Below are 22,308 nucleotides of genomic sequence, written 5' to 3'. Positions count from 1 at the left end.
TCTTAAAATCTTGGGTTATAGGTTCAAAGCATTTTGAATGGAGTGGGGTTTAGTGTATTTTGTTCTTCCTGACAATCCCAAAGTACAATCTCATAGCAGCTTGTTAAAATAAAGCTGTTTTGCTGTTTTAAAAGAGAGAATGTGGCAAGTTGCCACATTCCAGTTAAGCAATTTCCTATAGTTGATTTTTTTTTTTTAATGCACGTTTTTTTCAGCTGTGTCCCTACTCTGTTTTCTCTGCAAGGAGACAAAATACCCCAGACAAGACAGAAGCCCCCGCCTCGGTATTAATACTTGAAGCAAACTCCCCTTCCTGAGTCTCATCATGAGAACAGAACATGGAGCCTTGGCACGGGGGACTGTAGTGTATGTAACAAACTGGAATTTTTAAGAACTGTGGCTTTTTTTGGAAACAGCATTTTCCTTCTTGGGGGTGGATTTGCCCTTTTTTATTGCAGCAGCCCTCAGAAGCAGCTCGGCGATGGAGCGGTTGGGAGCCCTGCCGCGGACGCGCCGGGTGTGCGGAGCAGTGAGCGGGCCGCGGCTCCGCAGTTGGAGCGGCGAGGCTCGCTCCCCGCGCCAGGCTCCTCCCGGCTGCGGGAGGGGAGCAGGATGTGCCTCGCTGAGTTCAGCGGGTGGATGCGTGTCCTGCGAAATTGGGGTTTGGCAGGTGCATGCAGAAACTGAGTAACTGATTTAAGAACATCTGCTGAGTAATTGAAAAGGAAGAGCAGGCAAGTCCTCAACGTAGTGAGTAATGCTACAGCTTCCTATTTCTGGGTGACTGTGCTCGGTCCTCTCCCTTTCTCTTTTCAGCTGAAGGAAATGATTGGCAATGGCTGTGCTGAAGAGGCAAGACTGGACATGCAAGGGCTTTGCAGGCAGGCCATGGAAATGGGCTCGAGAGCCTGGGCAGCCAGACTGCTTCTATTGAGCTCCCAAATGCCTGTGTTTGTAACCTAACCCAGCACAAGGCTCAGCTCTACTGCTGGGTAACAGGCAGCACGGGCAGGACCTTGTCCAGCATTCAGGGAAATCAGGGCATCTGGAAGTTTCAGATAACTTCAGTGTTCTTTGAATGAGGTCACAGCTGGAAAGCTAATAATAATGTGCTGCTGATTATTTGCACTTTCAAGATTATACTGTAAACAATCTAGTTGAATTTATAAATTTCCTTTGCCAAAACACAAAAGAGAAATAAGACTATCTGTGAAGGAAGGATGGAGGTAAAAAGTTTTTTTTTCCTTTTTGTTCAAGACATTTTTGGATTCAGAAGCTGATTCTAAAGCAAGACTGTTGATACTTAGGGAATTCTGCTATCTTGTTTGCTCATCCTGTGATGGTTGAGTGCTGTAAGTTTTGCATTTGTGGAAATCCTCAGAGCGACTGAGCTGTGGAAGGACAACTTGTGCTCTATTTTGGATCAAGCCAAGTATTAGGAAAGCTGAGTGTGGGCACTGACTTAGTGCCTCTGAGACTGGCAAGAAGCTGTCTGCAGATCTGCTGGATCCCTTAGCCATTTATAGGCCTTTCCTGTGTTTCTGGCTTTGGTATTCTGGAGGAGTGCTAGAAAGAATTACTCCCAGTAGTGTTTTACAGCGCACCTGGCAGGAGGTGTAGCAGAGTAGCAGTGGCATTTAGAGTCTGCCACTGTATAGGTGTGGCATTGCAGCTTTCTACAGCATTCTGAGGATCCAGGATTTTCAGTAATGCCTAACTTATCCATGTTCCCGTTGGAGAGATCAAGGTGAAATACTGTAAATGAAAGGAGTTGGACAAAGCCCTGAATGATCTTTGTATAACGATGCAGAGCTGCTTGGCTGCAGTGACAAATCTCAACTCCTCTGGCATAAATTTGCATCCAGCACTCAGAGCTGTCCGCTGGCAGGCAGAGAAATACAACACAGAATCCCTTTGTGTTTCCCCTGCTCCTTGGGAGGAGAGTATTTCCATGACAGACTAGCACACAGGCTGTTACAATGGCTTTTTCTTTTCTCCTCAGCAGTTTGGGTTTTGTGTGTTTCTGCTTGATGTGGCTCAGCACAGTGAGTCCCTCCTCTGGGCTGAGCAGGGGCAGTTGAAACCCTGAACCCAGAGCCTGCTCAGCTTCTCTCCAACACATAATCCAAGAACATACTTTAAGACAAAAGGGATGTAACTCAGCACAAGGAATGCAAAGGGGTGATGAAGAAGTTTCCTGAAGAGTATGTCCTAAATACTCTGAAGATCATGAAAAGAGAAATGGAATGAAAGCATACAAGTGTATAAATAATGTTTTAGAAATGTTTCTTACAGGCTGATGCTCTGGAAGTTTTTCTGAATTGTGGAAGTGATGGCAAATGTGAGAACTTTGCTGCTCTAAAGGCCTTTTTCCAACCCCCAACTGGAGCAAAAACATCAGGCTCGGATTTTTCACAAACTCTGCATAAAATAATTTTTGGACACACAAGCAAAATGCTTAAACTCTGATTCTGAACTGGCACATTTTCTTCCATTGTACATTTAATGCCGATTTTTATTAGAAGAATATGTTTTGAGAACTTTAATTTGCTTCCGTAGAATGCTTTGAAAATGAGAAACGTGGTTCTAGCCAACTGTCACAATACACTTATCTTAAATGAACAAAACCAAAGGAAAACCAGCCCCAACACCAACCTCCTGTTCTGCTTAGGTTCAGAGACAAATGTGGTGTGTGAAGTTTCTGTGGAAATTCACTAAAGTAATGGATATTGTACCTGCCTGAAAGATGCTGAGCTTGGAGCTTGTTATCTTTCTATCTGTGATCTTTTTTCAGGTGTTGATTAAAATCTTTCCAGGCTGCTGTATGATGCCAGGTAGATGTTGCAGAACTGCCTGGTGTATGGCCAATTGCTGCTCATCAGTCCCCTCTGTATTTTTCCTCATACAACTATTACTGGGCCAGCAGCTGTATTTACTTCTTGAGTGGGCACAACGTGGTTTGGTTGAAAGTCTCAGGGTCATAAGAAAAAATGTTCTCTTCGGGGTTGGGAATCTGGGTTCAGGTGTCTGCACTCTGAATCCTGTGTTTGTATTTAACTAATGATAGAAACCCCTCATGGTTCCTATGGGCAAATATGAACCAGTAAGAGAGAGCCTCAAGGAGATTTTTTGAAAAACAAAATGTGAGCAGTGAGCCATGGTAGCTTTCTCACTCAGTGTCTGTGAAAAGAGAAATGTGACCCCAGGCCTTGCCAAAATAGCTCAATTCTTTCTAGCAGAAACCCAATAATTGGGAGCATTTCAGAGAATACAGTTTCTTAGCTGAGATTTCCCAGGGTGGAGAGACAGAACGTCTTCAGCTCCAAGACCTACAACCTGCTCCTACAGAGATTTAACACTTTTCTGTGTAAACCTCTTCCCCAAAGCCCAGCCCTGCAGCAGTCTGGGGAACTGTGCGTGCTGTGGAGGAGGGGAAGGTGGAACTCTGGAAGTGCTCGAATAATTGAGCCAAACAAGCGAAGGATTTGATTTTGTTGTGTTTTTGTTTCCTTCCCTTGGTGTGCTAATAAGCCTGAGAACAAATTGCTAATCTGTCTCATTCCCCAGCCAGTAAGTGAGCGAATGGTAGAGACTGGAGGTTTGTGCTTGTATTTTACTGAGGCTACAGAAAAAGAAATGTGTAAGACAAAAGGAAGATCGCTGGCGGGGGGGGGGGGGAAGAAAAATGGGAAAAAGCCTTTGGGATTAGGGACACCATCCTGGGCAGTAAAATGCTCCATTGAAGGAGCATGATGCCTTCCAAGACCTCTCAGTTCTGTCCTGGGGAGTGTTCAGACCTCCTCCAAGGTGTTTGCCTTGGAGCTCACGGTCTGTGCCAGCTCGAGGTGCTCAGGACCTGCAGAATGAGGCTTGCAATGAGGAAAGGGAAGTGCAGGAATATGACGGGGATCCACAATTAGTCATTCTCTTCCTGACCTTGCTGAAGGAAATGTCTGGCTTTATATTGTCTGCTCTAAACTCTCCTTTATTTAGGCTCTAAGTTTACACATGCACAGCTTGTTGGTGTCTTTATTTCCACTTCCTGAATCATCAGCCAAATATACCTGAGAGTTCTTTCAGGGATGTGTGAGAATGATTAGTGCCATCATAAAAACTATGGAGGATATTCTCTTTAAAGGCACTTTAAGTTTTGAATTTTACAGGGAGATCCATGGGCTGTAACACAACTCCTATCTCCAGAGCATGGCCCGGTGTTTCCTTTCGAGATTGTGAGCCTTCCATAGTCTTTCTCCCTGTCACTTGCTGCCTTCTGCTGCAGTTGTTGGAAAGCCCACAGGGGTGGGGGGGTAATTGTTTTCTTAATGAGAGGAGAGATCCAGTGGGTTTGCCAAGATACTGAATAATTATCGAGAGAGGCAGAGTATTAATGTTATGTTTGGGCTGCATTTGCCTCTGTAGGACTTCACAGGGTTGGACAGGTACTTGTTTACCTGCAGTACTTGGAGAAGCCTGTGTGATATTCTTCACAGCAGGGTAAATCCAGTGGCCTGCTCAATGGCTGTGCACCAGCTCCATGAGGGATGGGGAAACCTGAACAGGTCTGTAGGGCAGTGTGAAAGAACAGTACCCTTCAGGAGAGGCTGGGGCAGGAGGGGGTTGCTGTGCTCTGTATGGAGGCACAGCTGAGCCTGATGAAGCGTGGCTGAGGCAAAGAATCTCGCTGGGTGCTGGAGAGCTGTGAGCTGAGAGGAGCCGAGCTGCAGATCTGGTGTGGCAGCAGCAGGGCTGTGCTCAGCAAATGGCAAGTACAGTTCTTAGTCTTGCAGAATGCTCTCAGTCATTCTGTTACACTTGTGTGTCCTCGGGTTGCAAAGGAAGGGGGAGGGCTTTCATTTTTAGTGTTCAGTGGGTGTGAAATCTCTGATCTTTAAGCAGAGGACTGTTCCTGTAGCTGCATTAGGCTCGGATGCCTCACTGGGATGAAATCTTTGAAGAGAATTATGTTATGAGGCTCAGGGAACTACTTGACTGTGCAGTTTCATCCTCCCACTCTTAGCTGGGAAGGTCTCAGCTGAATGTTTACAGCCTCTCTTGCTGGGATTGTGGAAAAAAAAAAGAGTGGAGAAGAAAAGGAGTGGTATGTGGCCTCCAAGTGACCCAGAAATGATGCTGTCTGCATCATTTGACAAAGCAGAAATAACATACTGTAGTGTTTGGGCAGTGGCTATTGTGTCAGCCTCAGGCATGACTGAGGGTTCAAAGGAAAATCCATCCGTCTGGTGTTCCATCTCTCCCTACCCCTCTACCTCTCTGGGCTTGTATTTACCAGTTTCTCCTAAGGCCTGTCTCCCCCAGCACACCTTGCCTGCACACTTTCCTGCTGCTTTGTGCTGGGTCCTGTTTTGCAGGGTTTGTTTAGCAATGCATTGAGAAACTATTTCCTTTTCTGTTACGAGTGAGCCCAAAGTCCCTGAGCAGCACAGCTGGGTCCTACAGGAGCATCAGGGCTGGCACCAGGGCTCCATGATGGGACTGCCACCCGGGGGCTTGTTCCATCCCTGGCATCCTTCTAACACCCTCTGCTTTTCAGAGTCCCTGCTCCTGGGAGGCACTGGTTAGAGCAGAGCACTGAAAGAGCTTTCATCATCCCTTTTGAGAGCTGCTCCTTCACTTTGTGCAAATTATTTTAATCCTTCTTCCTCTTTCTTGTTTTTAACAAGGTGCTGCTGCATGGGGTCCTTTGAGTACATTGATGTTCCTGAGGTGTTTGTGGCATTCAAAGCAGTGTCACTGTTCTGCAGCCAGTCATGTTCAAGGGCATTGCGCCTGTGGCCCAGCACAGCAGTCACCTCCAGAGCCTGTGACTGCACCTGTGTGATCAGGGCAGAGGGGGATAGCAAATGCACCCAAGCAAGCAAGAGCTCTGCTACTGTTTCAGCACAGCTAAAACTACAGAAACCAGGCCTCCCATTCTGGACAGGTGTCCTGCTCGCTGCCAATCTTCTTGCTGAATGAGTCAGCTGGGTTCAAGTAGAGAATGAATTCCACAGGCTGCAGGTCAGAGGCTGACGTGTAAGTGAGCCCTTTTTTTTCTCAGATGCCACCTCAAATAAAGCAAATTACTTTGCTGCCAGTTATTTCTCTGTAATATTTTGTCTGATATCTATTTTACCATGTATGGCTGGTGAAAATACAGGTCACAATATCATCCTTTAGTAGCTTCAGTTCTATTGGTTTTGAGGGCAAAGCCATGTGGGTGACAAAATGGAGTGACCTAATTTTTTAGGATACAAATAATTCCTTGAAATGAAGTGTTTTGCTTCTCTTCCTCGGAATTTGGGTCCTATGCAGATCTTGTGCTTGCCTTGGGAAGAGCTGTTCGAATATCTTGCTGATCTCAAGGTAGTTTGGAAATTTGTGAGATTGAGACTCTCCAGCTGAATCTTGTATTATGTGACTGTTCCTAATGGAAGCACAGATGGGAAGGATGGTTTTCTCTGTGGCTGAACGAAGTGTTCTATGAACAGGTTTGAATCAGATTTCACTGCAAATTGAGCATATGTCATGTGAAAAGGGTACAGACCCACTCTCTCAGTTTAAGCAAGCAGATTTGGTTCTAAACCAGTCAAAACCAGGCACTGGTTCAATTCTCCCTGTACTAGAAAGGGAACACTTCACACTGTCATCAGGTGTCTTTATACCTACAGTCACAAGGAGGAGTTGTATGAACAGAGGGGGAAATGAGAATTTCTGAGGCTGCAGTTGGTGCTGGTGATGCTGTGATCAGATGCTGATAACCATTCAGATAGCTGGGGGCACTCAGATGAGTCAGCTGCTGAGAGCCTGAGTTTACAAAGGAGCAGCTCAGTGCTCTGTGGGCAGAGCTGCAGGCACGGTTAGGTTGTTGTCAGCTGAAGGGCTCTGCAGACCCTCACAGTGGAGCAGAACTGGTTTGGATGGTTGCTGCACAGCACAGAGAAGCCTGTCCTCTGCCTGCAGATCCCTGGCAGAGCTCAGCCTAGAGCTGTGTCCTGTGATCCCCCATCCTGGCTCCTGGGTGCACTGGGAAAACCTCGGCACTCTTTCTGTGCGAGGATTCCTCAGCCCTATTCTAGTCCCCTCCTCAGACACTTGTCCTGGCCTATTCCTTGGAGACCCCTCTGGCCCACAGCAGTGTTCAGGCTCAGCAGCACTCTGATCACACCTGAGATTGCCTAGATTCCTGCTTTTGAGGGGAGGTTCTGCTCAGGACATGCTCAGCATTGCTGCATTTCAGTCCCAGCTGCAGAACCAGCCAACACTTCTACCTCTTTGGTGTTTGCTATTTCCACCAGTTTGGGTTTCCCACATGGTTAGTGTGGGATCTGGGGGACTTGTTAGTTCTGTTGTGCTCCTCTCTCCAAAACCCACAGGGGCATGGCTGCTTTGGAGGCTATTTTTGAGGTACATCCTGAGGCAGACCAGGCACTGACCCCGTATTTCGAGTGGCTGTGGTGGGTGCCTCAGGGGGGAGAGGTTGGTTCCTTGTGTGGGCACCTGCACAGGGGCTTTCTGAGCTCTCCAGAGCCCAGGCTCTGCCCCAGATCTCAGTGTGCTGTATCAGTGACATCCTAGGTCTTTCCCTTGCATGGATCAACCCCACTGTACCCTTTTTTCGCTTTAAACTGCATGACTTTGAGAAAGTGCCCTGAAGTATCCTCACATGCTGCTGCTCTCCCAGTAGCTGGGGAGATCTTTATCAGTTTCTCATATGGTTGCCAAGCATGACTTCAGAGACAAATTAGGTCCAATTCTGACCTTTTTATGTTCTCTTCAATGCTCAGATGGCCTAGAAGGATTTTTTGGTCTGACATAGCATTTGTATATATAATGGCACTGAGGAGAATAGATAAGAGTCAGCAAAAGGTGTGAAGGGAATCCACTTTCACTGGATGCCTTCAGATGACTCATCTGACTTTCCCCAGTGCCCCATGCAGATAAACTCCAGCTCAGAAGTTTTTTCTCCTGTCTGAGGAGGCAGAAATGCAGAACATCCCTCACACTATCATCCTGATCTGGCCAGTGCAGTGTCCTGCTGCACCAGGAGCTGCTGGGGTGCTTCAGGGAGTGCTCCCTGCCCTCTGGGCTGGTTCTTGGCAAGAGGTTAATAGAGGAGTTCCTTCCTGATTAATTCCTGTCTGAGGCAAGATAGATGATTTGCATTTCTCTTAACCACATGCAAGAGCTGGGCCATACATTGATCTGATCCTTTTAAAGCCTCAGCCACCAGCTGGGTAAATTGCAGGGCAGGACTTGGTTGAAGCCTTGGAAGTTTCCATGCAAGCTCATGTTTATTGTCTCCTCCAGTACTGCCAGGCTCCCTGAGATTTCATCTCCGGGCACAGGAGCAATAGGATCTACTTTTGACCATGTGCTTGATTTGTTGATTAAATCATGACAGTTGTTTGTTTTGGGTATTGCAAAACCCCTCTTCTGAACATTGCGTATGTTTCAAGTCAACAAGAAAAGTTGCAGGCTTCACTGAGCAGATTATAAGTTTTGTGAAAGTGTGAAAACATGGCATTTGGTTGTGAAATGTATGATTGAATCAAACTTGGTCTCCAACTGTTGATATTCTGAAGAAATCTTGGCTGGCACCTTGGTGTAGCAGAGTCCTCCCTCTGCCTGTCCCCAAGTTGTTTAATTTATAATTTCCATTCTCTGCCATGGTTTCCCTTTTTTTTTGTGAATTGAAAATTACTATTTTTGCTGCATTTATAGGGTATTTCAAGATAAGCAGATTAAAAGCATGAGACTAAGCCACAGAAGGCTTCAGAGAAATGGGGAGTCTTCTAGCCTTTGCTCCTTTTTCCCTGTTTATTTGGATCAAGGGCATTGGATTGAGACTGGGTTTTGACCAAGTGCAGAAGCTGCAGTAGGTCTAAGTTTAATGCCTTTTAGTGACTCTGGAACAAGATGCCACTTTTCTAAACACGAATAAAACATAATCAACTTGATTTATCTGGGTAGTATCTCCTGAATTCTGCACCCCGATGTCAGTGATCTGGTTTCTCAGATGCCTTCTGTGCCATGTCTGCAGAAGTGCAGCTGAAAAACTTGTGGGCATTTGCTTTTTGTTTATCGTCCTCTAAAGTCCCAGCTGTTGGCTGGAGGTCATGGATAGGGGCGGACTTGCATCTCAAGAGATCTGCTGTTTATTTTGCAGAAATAAATAAAAAAGTACAAGCTTGGCAGTTTTCTCCTAAACTTCTTGGACTTGCTTCTCATCTGTGCTGTAAAGGGATCTTTTAAAGGTGCTGTAAGGAGATGAACAGGCATCCAGGAGCCCCTGGCAGCATGTGCCCTTCTCAGAGCAATGAGGACTGGTCTCCTGGCCACCAGCTGCACCAGGCAGAGCAGCAGGGCTCTGCCCTGGAGTCAGTGATATGCTCCAGCTGCTCCATGTCCTGTCTCTGTTCTTGTCCTTTCCCATCTCTGTGGGTTCAAGGCAGTTGGAGTATTGCTGCTTCTGGTGGGGGGTTTGCCATTTGTGATGAGTAGGACGTGCCATTTAGCAAGCAGGCAGTGAGTAGCTACTATTGGCTTTATCTCTCAGTCTAGTTTGTGGTTGGAGACCTGTGTGCTGGTTGTGGGTTTTTATGTGCGTCACTGAACCCAGAAATTTTATTATATTCTCAGAAAATGGTTTTGCAACAGCTCAGCTATTAAAGCCAAACCATGTAGTTTAGTAAAAAGTCTGGGCAGGAAACAACAAAATGAAATTCATCCTAGGGGAGAAGCGTGGTGCATGTAGGCTGGGACGAGAATGCAAATACACTATTTATAGGACTAGGGGAAAACAAATTTGGACTTGAGGAGTAAATGCGAAAGAGTTATCCGGGAAAAACCAGCCTTGGCCCTCTGAGACACTCAGACCTGTGCTGCCAGGAGTGCAGCCCAGCTCTGTTCTCTTACTCATGTGATGCTTCTGGTGTTGCTCTGAGGTTGGCCAGGAGACCTTCTGTGAGGAGTACAAAAGCAGTGGTTGTACCTCAGCAATATCCTGCCTCGAGCAGCGTGCTGTCCTCGTGACACTGCACGCTGGAATTGGATAACATGAGGCACACACTTTCTGTGTAGTTTCTTTTACATAATTTGTGATTTTTCGTTTATAAATAGATGCTAAGCCCTCCTTTCGTTCCACTGTGGTTTTTGGAACAGATTCTGACACCTCCATTGCCTGCAGTTCCCTGCTTTATTCTGGATCATGTGCTACATTTAGGGCATTTGCCTGTAATTAGTGTTCCATATAACAAAGCGTGGAGCTCTGGCTTTACAGAGTATGCTGATAGCTCATCCTCCTTCCAGGAAAAATAAATCTTGCCTGATGGGAGATCCTACACTAAAATAACAGATTACAGTCAGACTGCAGAGCCAAGCTGCTCCTTTAGACACAGGCCCATCAGGGCTGGCCGTACCAGTTCCAAAATCACTGTGCAATCTTGCCTCTGTCCTTAGGTGCTCTGCAGCCCTGAGGCGTTCTCAGGAATGGGGAAGGGTGAGGTGAGCCAGGGGCAGCAGCAGCTACATCCCGCAGTGCCCTGGGAATTCCATGGACAGGCTCACAAACGCACTGAGCTGTTTGCCTGGGGCTGGATGTTGTGGTTGCAGTTTGTGTATCAGAACACATATCGTCATTGGCCCTTCCCTCTAGTGGCCTCTGGAAAGAGACAAGGCTTGGGTGATTTCTGTCTTCCTTCTCTTTTCCGTGACATAGCTATTGCACAGTTGGGAAGCTGTTTCTCATTTGTGTAAGCTGATTTTTGGCATACTGGGGGCTGTTGAGTCTACAGACTTCCTGCAGCCTCTTCTTTCTGCCTGTCCTGAGGGGCCCTTGCCCATGTACTCATCCCAGCCTGCCCGGTGTCAGTGTCCATAGAGGGGAAAAGCACACTGAGAAGAAAGAAAATTTAAACCAAGCCCCGAGCCGGAAAATCCTTGGGACAGCACCTGCAAGCTCCTTTCTGCCATGGCAGTGAGGAGAGAGCCCTGTGGACAGGCTGTTGTGGGAAAGGACGTGTGACAGTGAGAAAGCAGGAGGTCGGCACTGAGGCAGCCCATGACACATGTGTGCCCCAGAGTGCACAGGGCTGCCTGGAGGATCCCAGCTCCCCTGCTCCAGAGCCAGGGGAACTCGGGGCAGGGCACAGCTGGAGGGGCTGGTGCAGAGAGAGGGCAGCCAGAGCACAGCCAGCAGCAGCCCCTGCCTGTCACACGGGGCCCAGCACATGGCACACATGGCAGGCACAGAGCCCCTGGGCTCAGCCTGGCACACAGCAGCAACGCAGCAGCGTGGCAGCCACTGGGGCCCAGGCACTGCTGAGCCCACAGCCAGTCCCTCCCCGGGCTGGCCCTGCCCTGCCCTGCCCTGCCCTGCCCTGCCCTGCCCTGCTCTGCTCTGCTCTGCTCTGGCCAGAGGAAGCAGAGCAGGGGTGGAAAAAAGGAAGTGCTGTCAGCCCCTTTATATAAAAAGAGGTACTGAGAACGAGTGCTTGGGATTTCCAGTTCATTGTGGGGCTGGTGCTCCAAAGCCCTGTTGGGAAGTTGTGGTGAAAAGGCTCCTCTGCTTTCAGCAGGGGTGGTCAGGGTGAGAATGCAAAGGGATGGCTGAGTTTCTAGGACTTGGCAGTCTTGGATTGCCTCTCCTGGGAATGGCAGTGCTTTGCCTTGTTCTGGGCATTACTGGAATTGGAATCACTTCAGTATTCACACACTTTTTGATAAATCTCCAGCTGCATGGCACTGCTGTCAGAATTTGGTGTGTGGGCAGGGACAGACTTGTTGTAGCTGATAGTTGTAAGGAATAGATTGCTCTTAAAACACGCTCTCAAGTAACTTCATAGGAAAGCACTTAAACTGTAAGAAGAGACACATCATAATGGTCAAAGAATCCATGTTTGTTTTTTCCTTTACATTTTCAGTCTGATCATGTCCCAGATGCTAAAATTTGTTGACTAAGAACATGTTTTGGTTTATAAATCATGGATCAACTAACTTGCTTTGAGGCATTGTTTTGTTAGGAAGGTTTTGAAGCTTAAGCCTCCCTCATGGGAATGTGTGACACAGTGAGCAATCTTTGGAGAGTATTTTCTTTTTGATAAGCAAACATAAGGCACAAACAATACTCCTTTTTGCTGTTTTATTCTTTTTATGCCTTAAGGGAAGAATTCTGTATAGTGCATTTGCCATGAGATGGTCAGGTGATAAAAGCTTTGGAATAAAACTTTAGAATAGAAGATGTGCAGAAATTATCTAGTCCAACTGCCTGAATTTTTGTTATTTTAAGTTAGCTGGTTTTAATGTTGATTTTGAAATAGAAATGCCCATCAGAGTCTTTGGGTACTTTGGTTATTCCTGCCTTCCACTGAAATGCTGAAGAGCAAAGATGCTCAGTGTGAGGGAAATGCACTGCGTGGATTTCCCCAAGAGCTCATAGGAGGATGTCACTTGTATGTCATGAGCGAGCCCTGCTCACAAGCCAGCACGCCCCGTGTAGAAGCACAGCCCGGGAAGGGTCAGGCCATGCCAAGGAAGCTCACAGTTTGTGTTCTGGCTCCCCAGGGGAAGCTGATTGACTACATCCACCGGCAGCGGCAGTGCAAGCTGAGCGTGCCCCTGAGCGACCGCACCGCCGAGCTCAACAGCTACCCCCGCTTCAACGACTGGCTGGACATCGTCAACGTCAGGAAGGAGGTGGTGCAGGTAAGGAGGGCACACAGCCCTCACAGAGCCCTCCTGTCCCTTCAGGACATTCCCAGCTGCCTGCTGGGTCTGAGAGCCACAGCAGGACTTAATCACTCATTACCTTTTGGATACTAATAGTACTGTGCTGCACTGTGTTCTGTGTCCAGCATTAGCCAAAACAGGACCATTGTTACAGTCTCACACACACACACACACACTCGTAGAGTTCAGTTCACTGACAGCTAAACAGGGCAGAAAAGGCTTTTTCTATTCTTTTTCCCATTTTTGCCTCTGCAGGCCAGGTCACAATGTTCTCATTCGGTTTCCTTTGATCACTAAACAACCAAAATTTTTCCTTGGCCTCAGTAGGAATCTGCCTGGGTGAAAAATTCCACAAATTTTCATGGAAATAATTCTAGCTTGATTCTGATGTAACTAAGTGGTCTCTGGTTAAACAGTATGGGTTCAGGACCAAGTTGTTCCTTTTATTTCCTACTGTTCATTTTGAAGGTGGTGCTGGTGTTGCCTTCCAGACCAGTGAGATTTTGGGTGGCACAGCCAAAGGTGCAGCAGTGACAATGAGAGGACAAAAGCAGCCTGTTGCTGTGGCCAAACTGCCAGGCTCCCAGCTAGTGTTGGTTTCTAAGGTTACTGGAATTGCCTGAGTCTAAAAGAATGTCTTTGTAGCTCTTTTATAAATCCTTTGTGATGCCTTACAGAAAGGAGGGTGGAAGAGGTGAAGGAGAGGGAGGAGGGAGGTGGACAGTTCAAATCTTCCACATCCCGCTAATTCAGGAAGCAGAGAGAGTTGAGACTGCCCTTCTGTATGTGTGGTCATTAAAAGGGGTGAACAAATTCGAGTTTGGTCTAAGGCAGAAAGAATTTCCCAGATCTGTATTATTTTGATTTGTGCTCTCTTGCTGCCCCCTCCCAGGCAGTGTCCAGTTGAATGAACTCTGTTCCTTCTGGGACAGAACTGTAAGAAGTGTACAAAGCACTGAAATTCCTCTGGGATTCCTAATGTATAGTTATCTTTTAAGGGTTCTGCATCCATTTCATGCAGCTGCAGGCAGTTTCTGTAGCACTTGTATTAGCTGGACAGCAGAACTGCAACACCCTGTGGGTCATTAAAATAATTTCTGAGTAGGCATGCTGGAACAGGCTGTGAGCTGGGGGAAGTGGAAATAGCTGGGCTAATAAACTAAGTGCTCTGCTCTTGCAGTGTTTTGGTTTTTTTTGATCCTGTTATTTCACTGCTCAAAAAACAGCCGTGCAGCCACTGTTGGTGTTGGACACTGACATCAGCACAGTGCTGAGCTGTCTGGGATGAGTTACCTTTCAGAAATGTCTCAGGTATCATGGTATCATTCCTGCTGTTGTTTAGATTTCGTACAGCATGAACTGCATTTCACCTGAAAGCTTTCAAAATGGAAATCACTGACAGAAGGAGCTTTAATAGGTTAGTTATTACAAAATCTAGAGTGGTGTCCTGCTTCATGTACACTGCCTGTTACAGGATGGGGAGGAGCCTTTGCAGACAGGGTTGAGCAGGTCATGCTGTGAAAATGGGGACCCTTGAGTGGTTCTGCCTCTGTGCTACTGGGAACAGCTTCCCATCTCAGATACTGTTAGCTCGCTGTAAAATGGAAATGGGCATGCTAGCTTTCCTTCTTAACGCTTCCAAAAAATGGTGCAGAGAGGAGGAAAACTGCACAAGTGTCACAGTGTGGTCACGTGGCACACAGCCCTCTCTTCTTGTGCCTTTTAGGCTTTGAAACTAGTTGGAGAGATTGCCAAGTACCTGTGGAGTCTCAGAAGAGCTGTCTCAGAGCCCTGCCCTGGGCACCTCTGAGAGCTGAATAGAACAGCAGGTCTGGCACAGGAGGAGGTGCAGTGGAGGGCTCTGTGTGCCTGCTGCCTGCCAGGGACAAACCAGGAGAAAGGCCTGGGTTGATGGGGTTTTTGCTTTTTTAAATGGTTCTGATTCCCTTTGCATTTCTAGTGCTGCTGGAGGGAGTATTTTCAAGACTGTGCTAATCTGTGACATAACACTGTTGAAAAGCAGCCTAATTGCAGCAGTTCTTTAGCTCAGCGGTGAGAGGAACAATGCTCTGTTTCTCTGTCTCCCCTCCCCTCCCCTCGCTCCCCCCTGTCCTCTCCCAAATAAAGCTGCCATGCAGGGAAGCACAGAAGCTCCCAGGCTCTCCTGTCAGAAATAGAGCAGCAGCTCCAATTTAGAATATCTGCTGACTCCTCTACTCCTGAGTGAAGACTATTTTTGCTCAGTGACTTGCTTTAGACATTGTGAAGCTCGAAAGCTCTGGTGATTATAATTGCTGGGCTCCTTTATTTCTTTGAAAACCTATATTTAAAATGAGAATAATGACTGCCTGTAAAATCCTTTAGTTCTGGAAGAGATTACAGCAATAACAATGCAGTGTTTATGGCGTTGGGCAACGGCTGGAGCTGCCGAGAGCGCGGACAGCAGCGAGCCGGTGACGCTGCGCCGGGTGCGAGGGCTGGGCTGTGCCGACCTCGCGGGCCTGCAGGTAGGTGGGCACTGCCAGCCCCAGCCCGGGATCCTCCTTGGCAATACACAGCTCCTTCCAGAGGGGTAAGGGAACTTGGAACCCCCACCCTACCAGTGCTATTTCTGTGGCTTTGTTACTGTTCCTCTAATCAGTTGCCAGACAGATTTTTATCATAGAAAGTGGTAGCAGGCTCTGCTTTGGAGCTGGGCTAATGTGGTGCTGTAACTTGCTGTTTAAGTATTTTTCTAGGGAATGCTGGAGTCCTTGTTTTTGATTAGGAGTTCTAGAATCTGATCAGCTCTAGAGATTGATTAATTCTAGAGACTGATTATATGTGTAATTTGATGCCAACAATTATGTATAAATGGTTAAATATGGTGGGATGAAAGTGAGCAAAGAGGTACTTGAACTGAGCTCTAGAAAAAACAGGGCAAGGAGCCTTACAGACAGAAGGTGTGTTCATGCTATGTAGTCATCTTGAGTGGGTAAAAGTTGCTCTGAAAATGGTCCTAGAAAAATATATTGATCTGGATTGTCCTGCTTGCCTTGGGAGTTGGAGTCAGGAATTGGGAGGGCAATGGGAGGGAAGGAGGATGAGAACAGAGTGCTCTCTCCACCCTTGAGCTGATGGAAGAAGTCTCTTGCAGAGCTATTTACTGGCTTCTGAGCTTGGAGTATGTCTGCCAAATAGAAGAGACTAAAAAAAATTCTGTTGGCTTATTTTCTTCAGCCCAGAAAGCGATTTTCTCTGCCTTTATTACTGTGCTTCCCAGAAACCTAACTATCGTATTTGTTCCCACATGTAACTTGTCACTGTCTTAAAAACTAACTTAAGCACAGAGTCATCTTCTTATCATCTTCTGAAGCATGTCTGGGCCAGCCCTGCTGGCTGTGGAGCAGGGGTGCCAGTCAGTCAAGCTTGGAAGGCTGTTTTTAGAGTGGATAACTGTCCTGCACAGGGAGGGGCACATCCTGCCCCGGGGTCTGGCCATCAGCAGGGCTGTGTCACCAGGGAGACCGTGAGCAGGTGGAACAGGGCTGTGATTGGAGCTGCTTTGAGGCTGTTCCTTTTGGGAACAGATTTGAGTCCCAGTTGTATCCTTGTGCCCTTTTCTGGGATACCTCCTGCCTTCCTGTGAAGCCCATCCCCAGCCAGCATTGATGCCAAAGAGCTGCAGAGCTGAGCAAGGCAGGGGCAGGGCTGGGCACAGCAGGAGCAGAGCAGGAAGGGCTCATGCCTTGAGCAGGAATTGCCTGCCCAGAGCCAGAATTGCCTGCCCAGAGCCTTGTGCTGCCCCTGTGAAAATGCCCCTGCTAAGGCTGAGCCACAGGCCTGGGGCTGCTGCTGTGAGCCCGTGGCAGAGGGTTCTGTTTTCACAGGGTGGCCCAGCTCATAGCAGATCTGTCACTGGAGGAGCTGTGAGGGGGTTTTGTGAGTGCATCCTTTGGATGGGGATAGAAGAGGCCAATCTGCCTATGCCTATCAGGTTTCCCCAGCTGTATCCTCTCATCTTTTTCTGTCAGCATATCTGCATGAACAGGCCATGAGGACCATGGCTGTCTGTTGGGGATTTCCATGGGTCTGGCAGCAGGAGCTCTGGCTGGCCGGCCAGATAGCAGAGATCCTGGATGTGCTAATTGTGTCTATGCAAATTAATTCTGTCCTGCAGGCTTCCTTGAGCTATAAAATTCCTTCAGTGTTCCAGCTGAAGGTCCCTCCCCAGTGCAAACAGCTCCTGGAAGATAGTCTCTACCACTGCCAGGACTCCCCTTCCCTGCCAAGGGCTCCAGGTGCCCCTTGCAGCTTTGAGCACTGCGAACCCTTCATGGCTTGAGGTCAGCCCAAGGGATCTGCAACTGCTACACCTATCTGCCACAGAAGAGTAGTGACAACAGCTCTCCTGTCCCCAAAGAGCCAGCTGGACAGAATGCCCTGAGCCTGTCAGCTCCCCTCCAGCCTCTGCTGCGAAGTGGAACAGTGAGGAGGGTGATGTTAGGTGGAACCATGGCCTGTTTATGCTCACAGCTTAATGCAAGCTGGAAATTTCAAGTGAGAGGCTTTCCAGAATGCCCATAAAATCTCCAGGAATTTAATAATACAGCAATTTTTCAGTACCTTCATTGCTCGGCACCAGAAAAACACTGCAAAATAACAACTAGCAGGCACAAGATGTTCTTAAGAGCATCTTTACATGCTTTGCTTAGAGCTATCAGTGGGAATTTAAGCACCTTATGTAATGGGCTTTCTCTTCTAGCATCTGCTGCTTCACGGGAGGATGATTGGAGAGGGAATGTATTGATTTAAGAGGAGGCATCTGGGGCCTTGACAACTGTCCAGCTTTACAGGAAGAGCTGTGGCTACTGGGTCGAGGAGCAGGTCAGGCTGATTTTGCAGAGTGCCTGCAGCAGCATTAGCTACGTAGGCTTATCTGCAGGGTGGAATCTTTACCAAAAATAACCCTTCCACTGTGTTAGATACCAGCATTTTTGCCATGTTTCAGGGATTTAAGTTGGACACCAGACAAGATTAAAGACTGTTGTGAACTCTTCACCCGGACTAATTGAGACTGACCCTTGGATGGCTCCTTGGATGCATTGGTACTCACTTTTCTCTCTTTAGACATGTGCACCATGAAGTGTAGTCTGTGACTGATAAGTAGGAGGGCTTCAGGGAAAAGTCCTCTTACCTGTTGTAGGGAGGAATAATTTCCTGCTTTGGACTTTTTAGCATCCCTTCTGCTGAGCAGTTCATGGTTAGGCTTAAGATTTTGCTGGCAGTTATGAGGTGCCGAAGATTGAAAGCAGATTCTGTCTTCTCCTGCTTTTTCTCTGTTTTTAAATCTGACCTTGTTAGTAGAGTACTGTCTGAATATCTTGCAGCTCTCCCTGTCAAGAAAAGGTGTGCCCAGGGAGGTGGTGTTGAGCTTGGTCCTAATGCAAGCCTTTAATCTGCATTTTTAAAGCTGTTTTTTAAAAAAGCCTCAGCACCCACTGAAGAAGCAGGTGAAGACAGGTCAGCTGTACCCACATGTCTCACCCTCAGTGGTGAAGAGTGGGAGTAACCCCTGTGCAAGGGGCCAGAGCTGCACTGAGGGGCCAGAGCCCCCCACGTGCCCTGAGCAGGGGCCCTTCTCCTGCCACAGCAGCTGAGCCAGGGCAGCAGCGGAACTTGTTTGAGAGCCACCCTGAACTAGTGACCCTCCTCACTGTCACACTGCCTGGGGGGTGACACACAGCCGAGGCAGAGCAGGCCAATCTTACAGGGATCAGGTTGACCAGTTTTATATTAAGCCACCACATATGTGCAGCACATGAGTGGCTGTTTAAAGAAAGCCTCTTACTTCCCCTCCCTCCCCCTCTCTGAAGGCTTATTTCTTTTGTCGCGTGTCATGGGGGCTGGCAGCAGGTTCAGAAAGTCTGAGCTCTCCCAGCTCAAGGTCATTGGGATTGTTTAAATATAATCTCCTTTTCTGTACTTTCTACTTTCCTACAACTTGCTATTCTTTCTTTCTAAAATTAAACTACTGAGCAGAAGAGGAGCTTGGGCTTTGTGTGTGGGTGCAGTCCCCTCAGGCAGGGTCTGTGTGAGAGCTGAGCTGGGGGTGCAGAGCTGGGCCTTGTGGGGACCATCACGGACCAGTCAGCTCTGGGCAGAGACTGTGTCCTCCAAAGGGATGGGGCAGTCTCATGTCCTGCTTCATTGTGGTGCAGATGTGCAGAAAAATTAATAATACTCAGCATCAGTTGTGATGGCTGTGCTTTTGTTATTCTGCAAAGATTAGTTACAGGGAAAAAGAAAGTAAGTCTAGCCAAACTTCATTAAACTCTCTGCTCTGGTCCTGCTTTGTGCTTACTGCTCATTTAAATTCCTGGTCTCCCCTTGAGTCAGCTGTGTTTTGTGTTTCATCCAGTTCAGGGCATGTGACAGAAGATACAGGATGTGTTTCTTAGACTTCTGCCCTTTCTTAATTTATTCTTTTTGTTTGCTCCATGCCAGTTACTAAAATTGGAAACTCTTTGTGTTGCCACCTACAGAGCTCCAAAGGTTGGGGCTGTTGGGCACTGTGACGACTGAAAGTCCTGCGTCAGCTCTCAAAGCAAGAGACTGGCTTAAGAAAGATGCAATTGTTAAAGGACATTCAACACGTTCACATTTGCTTTTGAGTCGGAAGTGGGGTTTAAGGACTGGAGGATTCCAAGCTTTTCATTTCACCAAGCAGTGACACACATTTTTGAGTTTTCCCTTCAAATAAAGTTCAAAGCCTTTTATATAGTTTGATTCCAGGAGTCGAAACTTTAGGATAAAGGCCAAATATTGTGAAATTTGTGATCTCATTGTGAGAATAGGCAACAGTGAGGTTTGTTTAGGCAGGACTTTACAGGGAAATTCCTGGGTAACTGGGCTAAGTATCCTGGTTTTGTTTATTAACCACAATTGCTGCAGACTTACACTGGAAACATTTGAATGGGGGAGGAGAGAGAGACACAGCTCAGTTCTGTGTCAGGAAATACCAGATCATTTTGTGTTTTCCAGGCTCTTGTATCTTTTCTGTCTGCCTGATCTGAGCCTTATCACTGTGGGGCTTTGGTGTATTAAGATGTAGAAGGAGTTCTGCACAGATATCTCTCCAGGCAGGATATGGGTAAAGCTGGTTCTCTGATGAAGGAAAAACTGCTTGAGGAGGAGGCTGCTATCTTTGTCAAAACATTTCTTTTTTGTTCAAATAAAGAAATAATTTTCCTCACTGTTTCTGCTGTTCACTTCAGTACTGAAAAGCCAAACATCCTTATCGGACTCTTTTTCAGGTTTTAGACCTGTTTTATTTCTAACCCTATTTTTAATGAGAAAGTTAAGTTTCATTAGTAGCTTTGCAAAAATTTTCCACAAGGGGAGGCAACCCCTGTAATCCTAAGTGGAATAGCAGAGGATGACCAGTCCTGGAGGTAACAGAGTACACTCACACCCCAGGCAGGGGAGAGAGCAGCTGTGGGCACTGCTGGCCGTGCCAGAGAGGGGCACTGCCAAAAGGAGTGAGCCATGAGTCAGCCCAGGCGGTGAGACAGTGCCACTGCTGAAAGTACCCAACAGGTGACACTCCTGTTTATACACAGAGAGCAAGAAAAAGGGTCCCTCTTGCTTTCCTGCAGAGAATACCAGAGGAGCTGACCCTGGATGCCTTACTAGAAATGAATGAGTCAAAGGTGAAAGAAACGATGAAGAGATGTGGAGCCAGAGATGAGGAGTGCTCCAGGCTCAACGGGGCCCTGAGCTGCCTGCGGAAGGTGACGGAGTCAGGTACACACTGCCTTGTTCTCCTGTGGCACTGGTGTCCCAGCAGCCCAGCCCCATCTGCTGCCTTGCAGACACTGTTTGGGGATGTTCTGTGAGCAGCTCTGGGATGTGCACTGATCAAACCTATCTAGAGCTGTCAGCTGGGTTTGGTTTGGACATCAAATCAGATAAATAAATGGAAATAAATGTATGTAGAATCCTCCCCTACTCAGTAGAGTATATCCTTATTAACCCTTTCTGTTCAGAGTTGTGTCCAATGCTCCAGTTCATTCTCCATAGGTCAGTACACATCCTTGACTTACTAAAATACAGCCAGATTCCTTGTAGGTGATGCCTTTCCCAAATATTGCCAGCTCAGAGAGAAACCTTCCCGTAGCACTCCCACTGGCACTGTAAAAATCTGTTTGTACAAGAGCCTCTCCCAGCAGATTGGGACTCACATGCACCACATCTTTCTGTGTAGCAGTTATCAATCTGTCACTGAAAGGTGATGTTTCCTGTTGGTATTATGACAGTTCATCCAATTGCAAATGGTAAAGATTAGTTAATGGAAAAAATCAGCAAGCAGCTCAGTCTTACGTTTCCTTTTTTCTAATCTTTCTTGTCCCAGGCTGTCAAATATTTCCCATCCACACTGTATAAACCAGCCATTGCTCAGGAGTTGTGGCATTCACCTCTTAGAAAGAAATGGCATTTTAAAAAACCCAGCTATATGTCTCCCAAAAGCTCAGATCAGGCCCTGGGCTGAGTTTTCGCAGCCTGGGGCCCTGCTGAGGCTCAGGGGAGATCATTGCCAGGTGAAACGGGCGCCCGCAGCCCTGCCCCGGAGCCCCGAGCAGCGGCGGGCTCGGAGCACGCAGTGCCCTCCCTGCCGGCCGTCACTAACGCTGCTCCGTTGGACAGGAGGGGAGCTGAGGGACGATGTGCCGCCGGCCCTCCCCGAGCGCCGGGACAGCTCCTGCTCGCAGCCCGACCCCGCCTGGTCCCCGTGCGCCCCGGCCAAGGGCAGCCAGCAGCAGCCGCGCTCCGTGCCCACCGCCCCGCCCTGCGAGCCGCCGGCGCCGAGCCACGGGCCCTGGCCCTCGGCAGAGACCCTGCTGGAGCCGCTGGTGCTGCCCGCGGCCGGGGGCAGGCCCAGGACCCCGCACAGCATCACCGTCACCCCCCCGGCCACGCCGCAGCCCAAGCGCCGGCACCGCCTGAAGCCGCCGCGGACGCCGCCGCCCCCCTGCCGCAAGGTGTTCCAGCTGCTGCCCAACTTCCCCACCCTCACCAGGAGCAAGTCCCACGAGTCTCAGCTGGGCAACAGGATAGACGAAGTTCCTCCAATAAAGTAAGTTTCCTCCCGGCCTGGAGCCGGGGCTCTCTCCGGCAAAGGCTGCCCTAGGTAGGCAGGAAAATACTGGCACCGCAGCAAGCTCAGGAGCCTGTGCGAAGCCGGAGGTGTCCGTAAACCTGACAGCACATGCTGCAGGCAGCAGTTCCTGCTCTAGCAAAGCGTGTACCTGTCACAGGAGTATCAGTGCCTAAAAAAATACATCTTTTCTTCTTTCTAGGTTCGGTAAGAGATTCTCACAGGGGTGTCTGCAGTGCCTTGCTGAGAGAGAAGAACCTGTGCTTGTCAGCTCCCTGCTGGCCATCCCTGGGCAGCCAATGGAGGTTCTCCACGGGCCCTCCTGTCCCAGAGCTTCTGTTAACTGAGTGGGAGCTTGGCCTGCCACAGAACCACAGGGTTCCACTTGGTTCCACCTGGTATTTTCTAAGATGACACAAGCAAGGCAAAGGAATACTGATGTTTCA

The 22,308-nt window shown here is 48.1% G+C and overlaps 1 protein-coding gene across 1 annotated transcript in view; it reads left to right on the top strand.

Annotated features, from left to right (window-relative positions):
- Positions 1 to 22,308, top strand: part of KSR1 (kinase suppressor of ras 1) — a 48,526-nt gene that overhangs the window by 12,999 nt on the left and 13,219 nt on the right. Inside the window, exons 2-5 of the mRNA XM_084219340.1 lie at positions 12,562 to 12,702; positions 20,364 to 20,511; positions 21,412 to 21,841; positions 22,065 to 22,069. Of these exons, the coding sequence (XP_084075466.1) occupies positions 12,562 to 12,702; positions 20,364 to 20,511; positions 21,412 to 21,841; positions 22,065 to 22,069 (724 nt within the window). The remainder of the gene's footprint in view (positions 1 to 12,561; positions 12,703 to 20,363; positions 20,512 to 21,411; positions 21,842 to 22,064; positions 22,070 to 22,308) is intronic.

The sequence above is a fragment of the Fringilla coelebs genome, assembly GCF_963513975.1.
Source record: "Fringilla coelebs genome assembly, chromosome: 20".
NCBI classification, from domain to species: Eukaryota; Metazoa; Chordata; class Aves; order Passeriformes; family Fringillidae; genus Fringilla; species Fringilla coelebs.
This window is presented reverse-complemented; position numbering and strand designations above follow the sequence as displayed.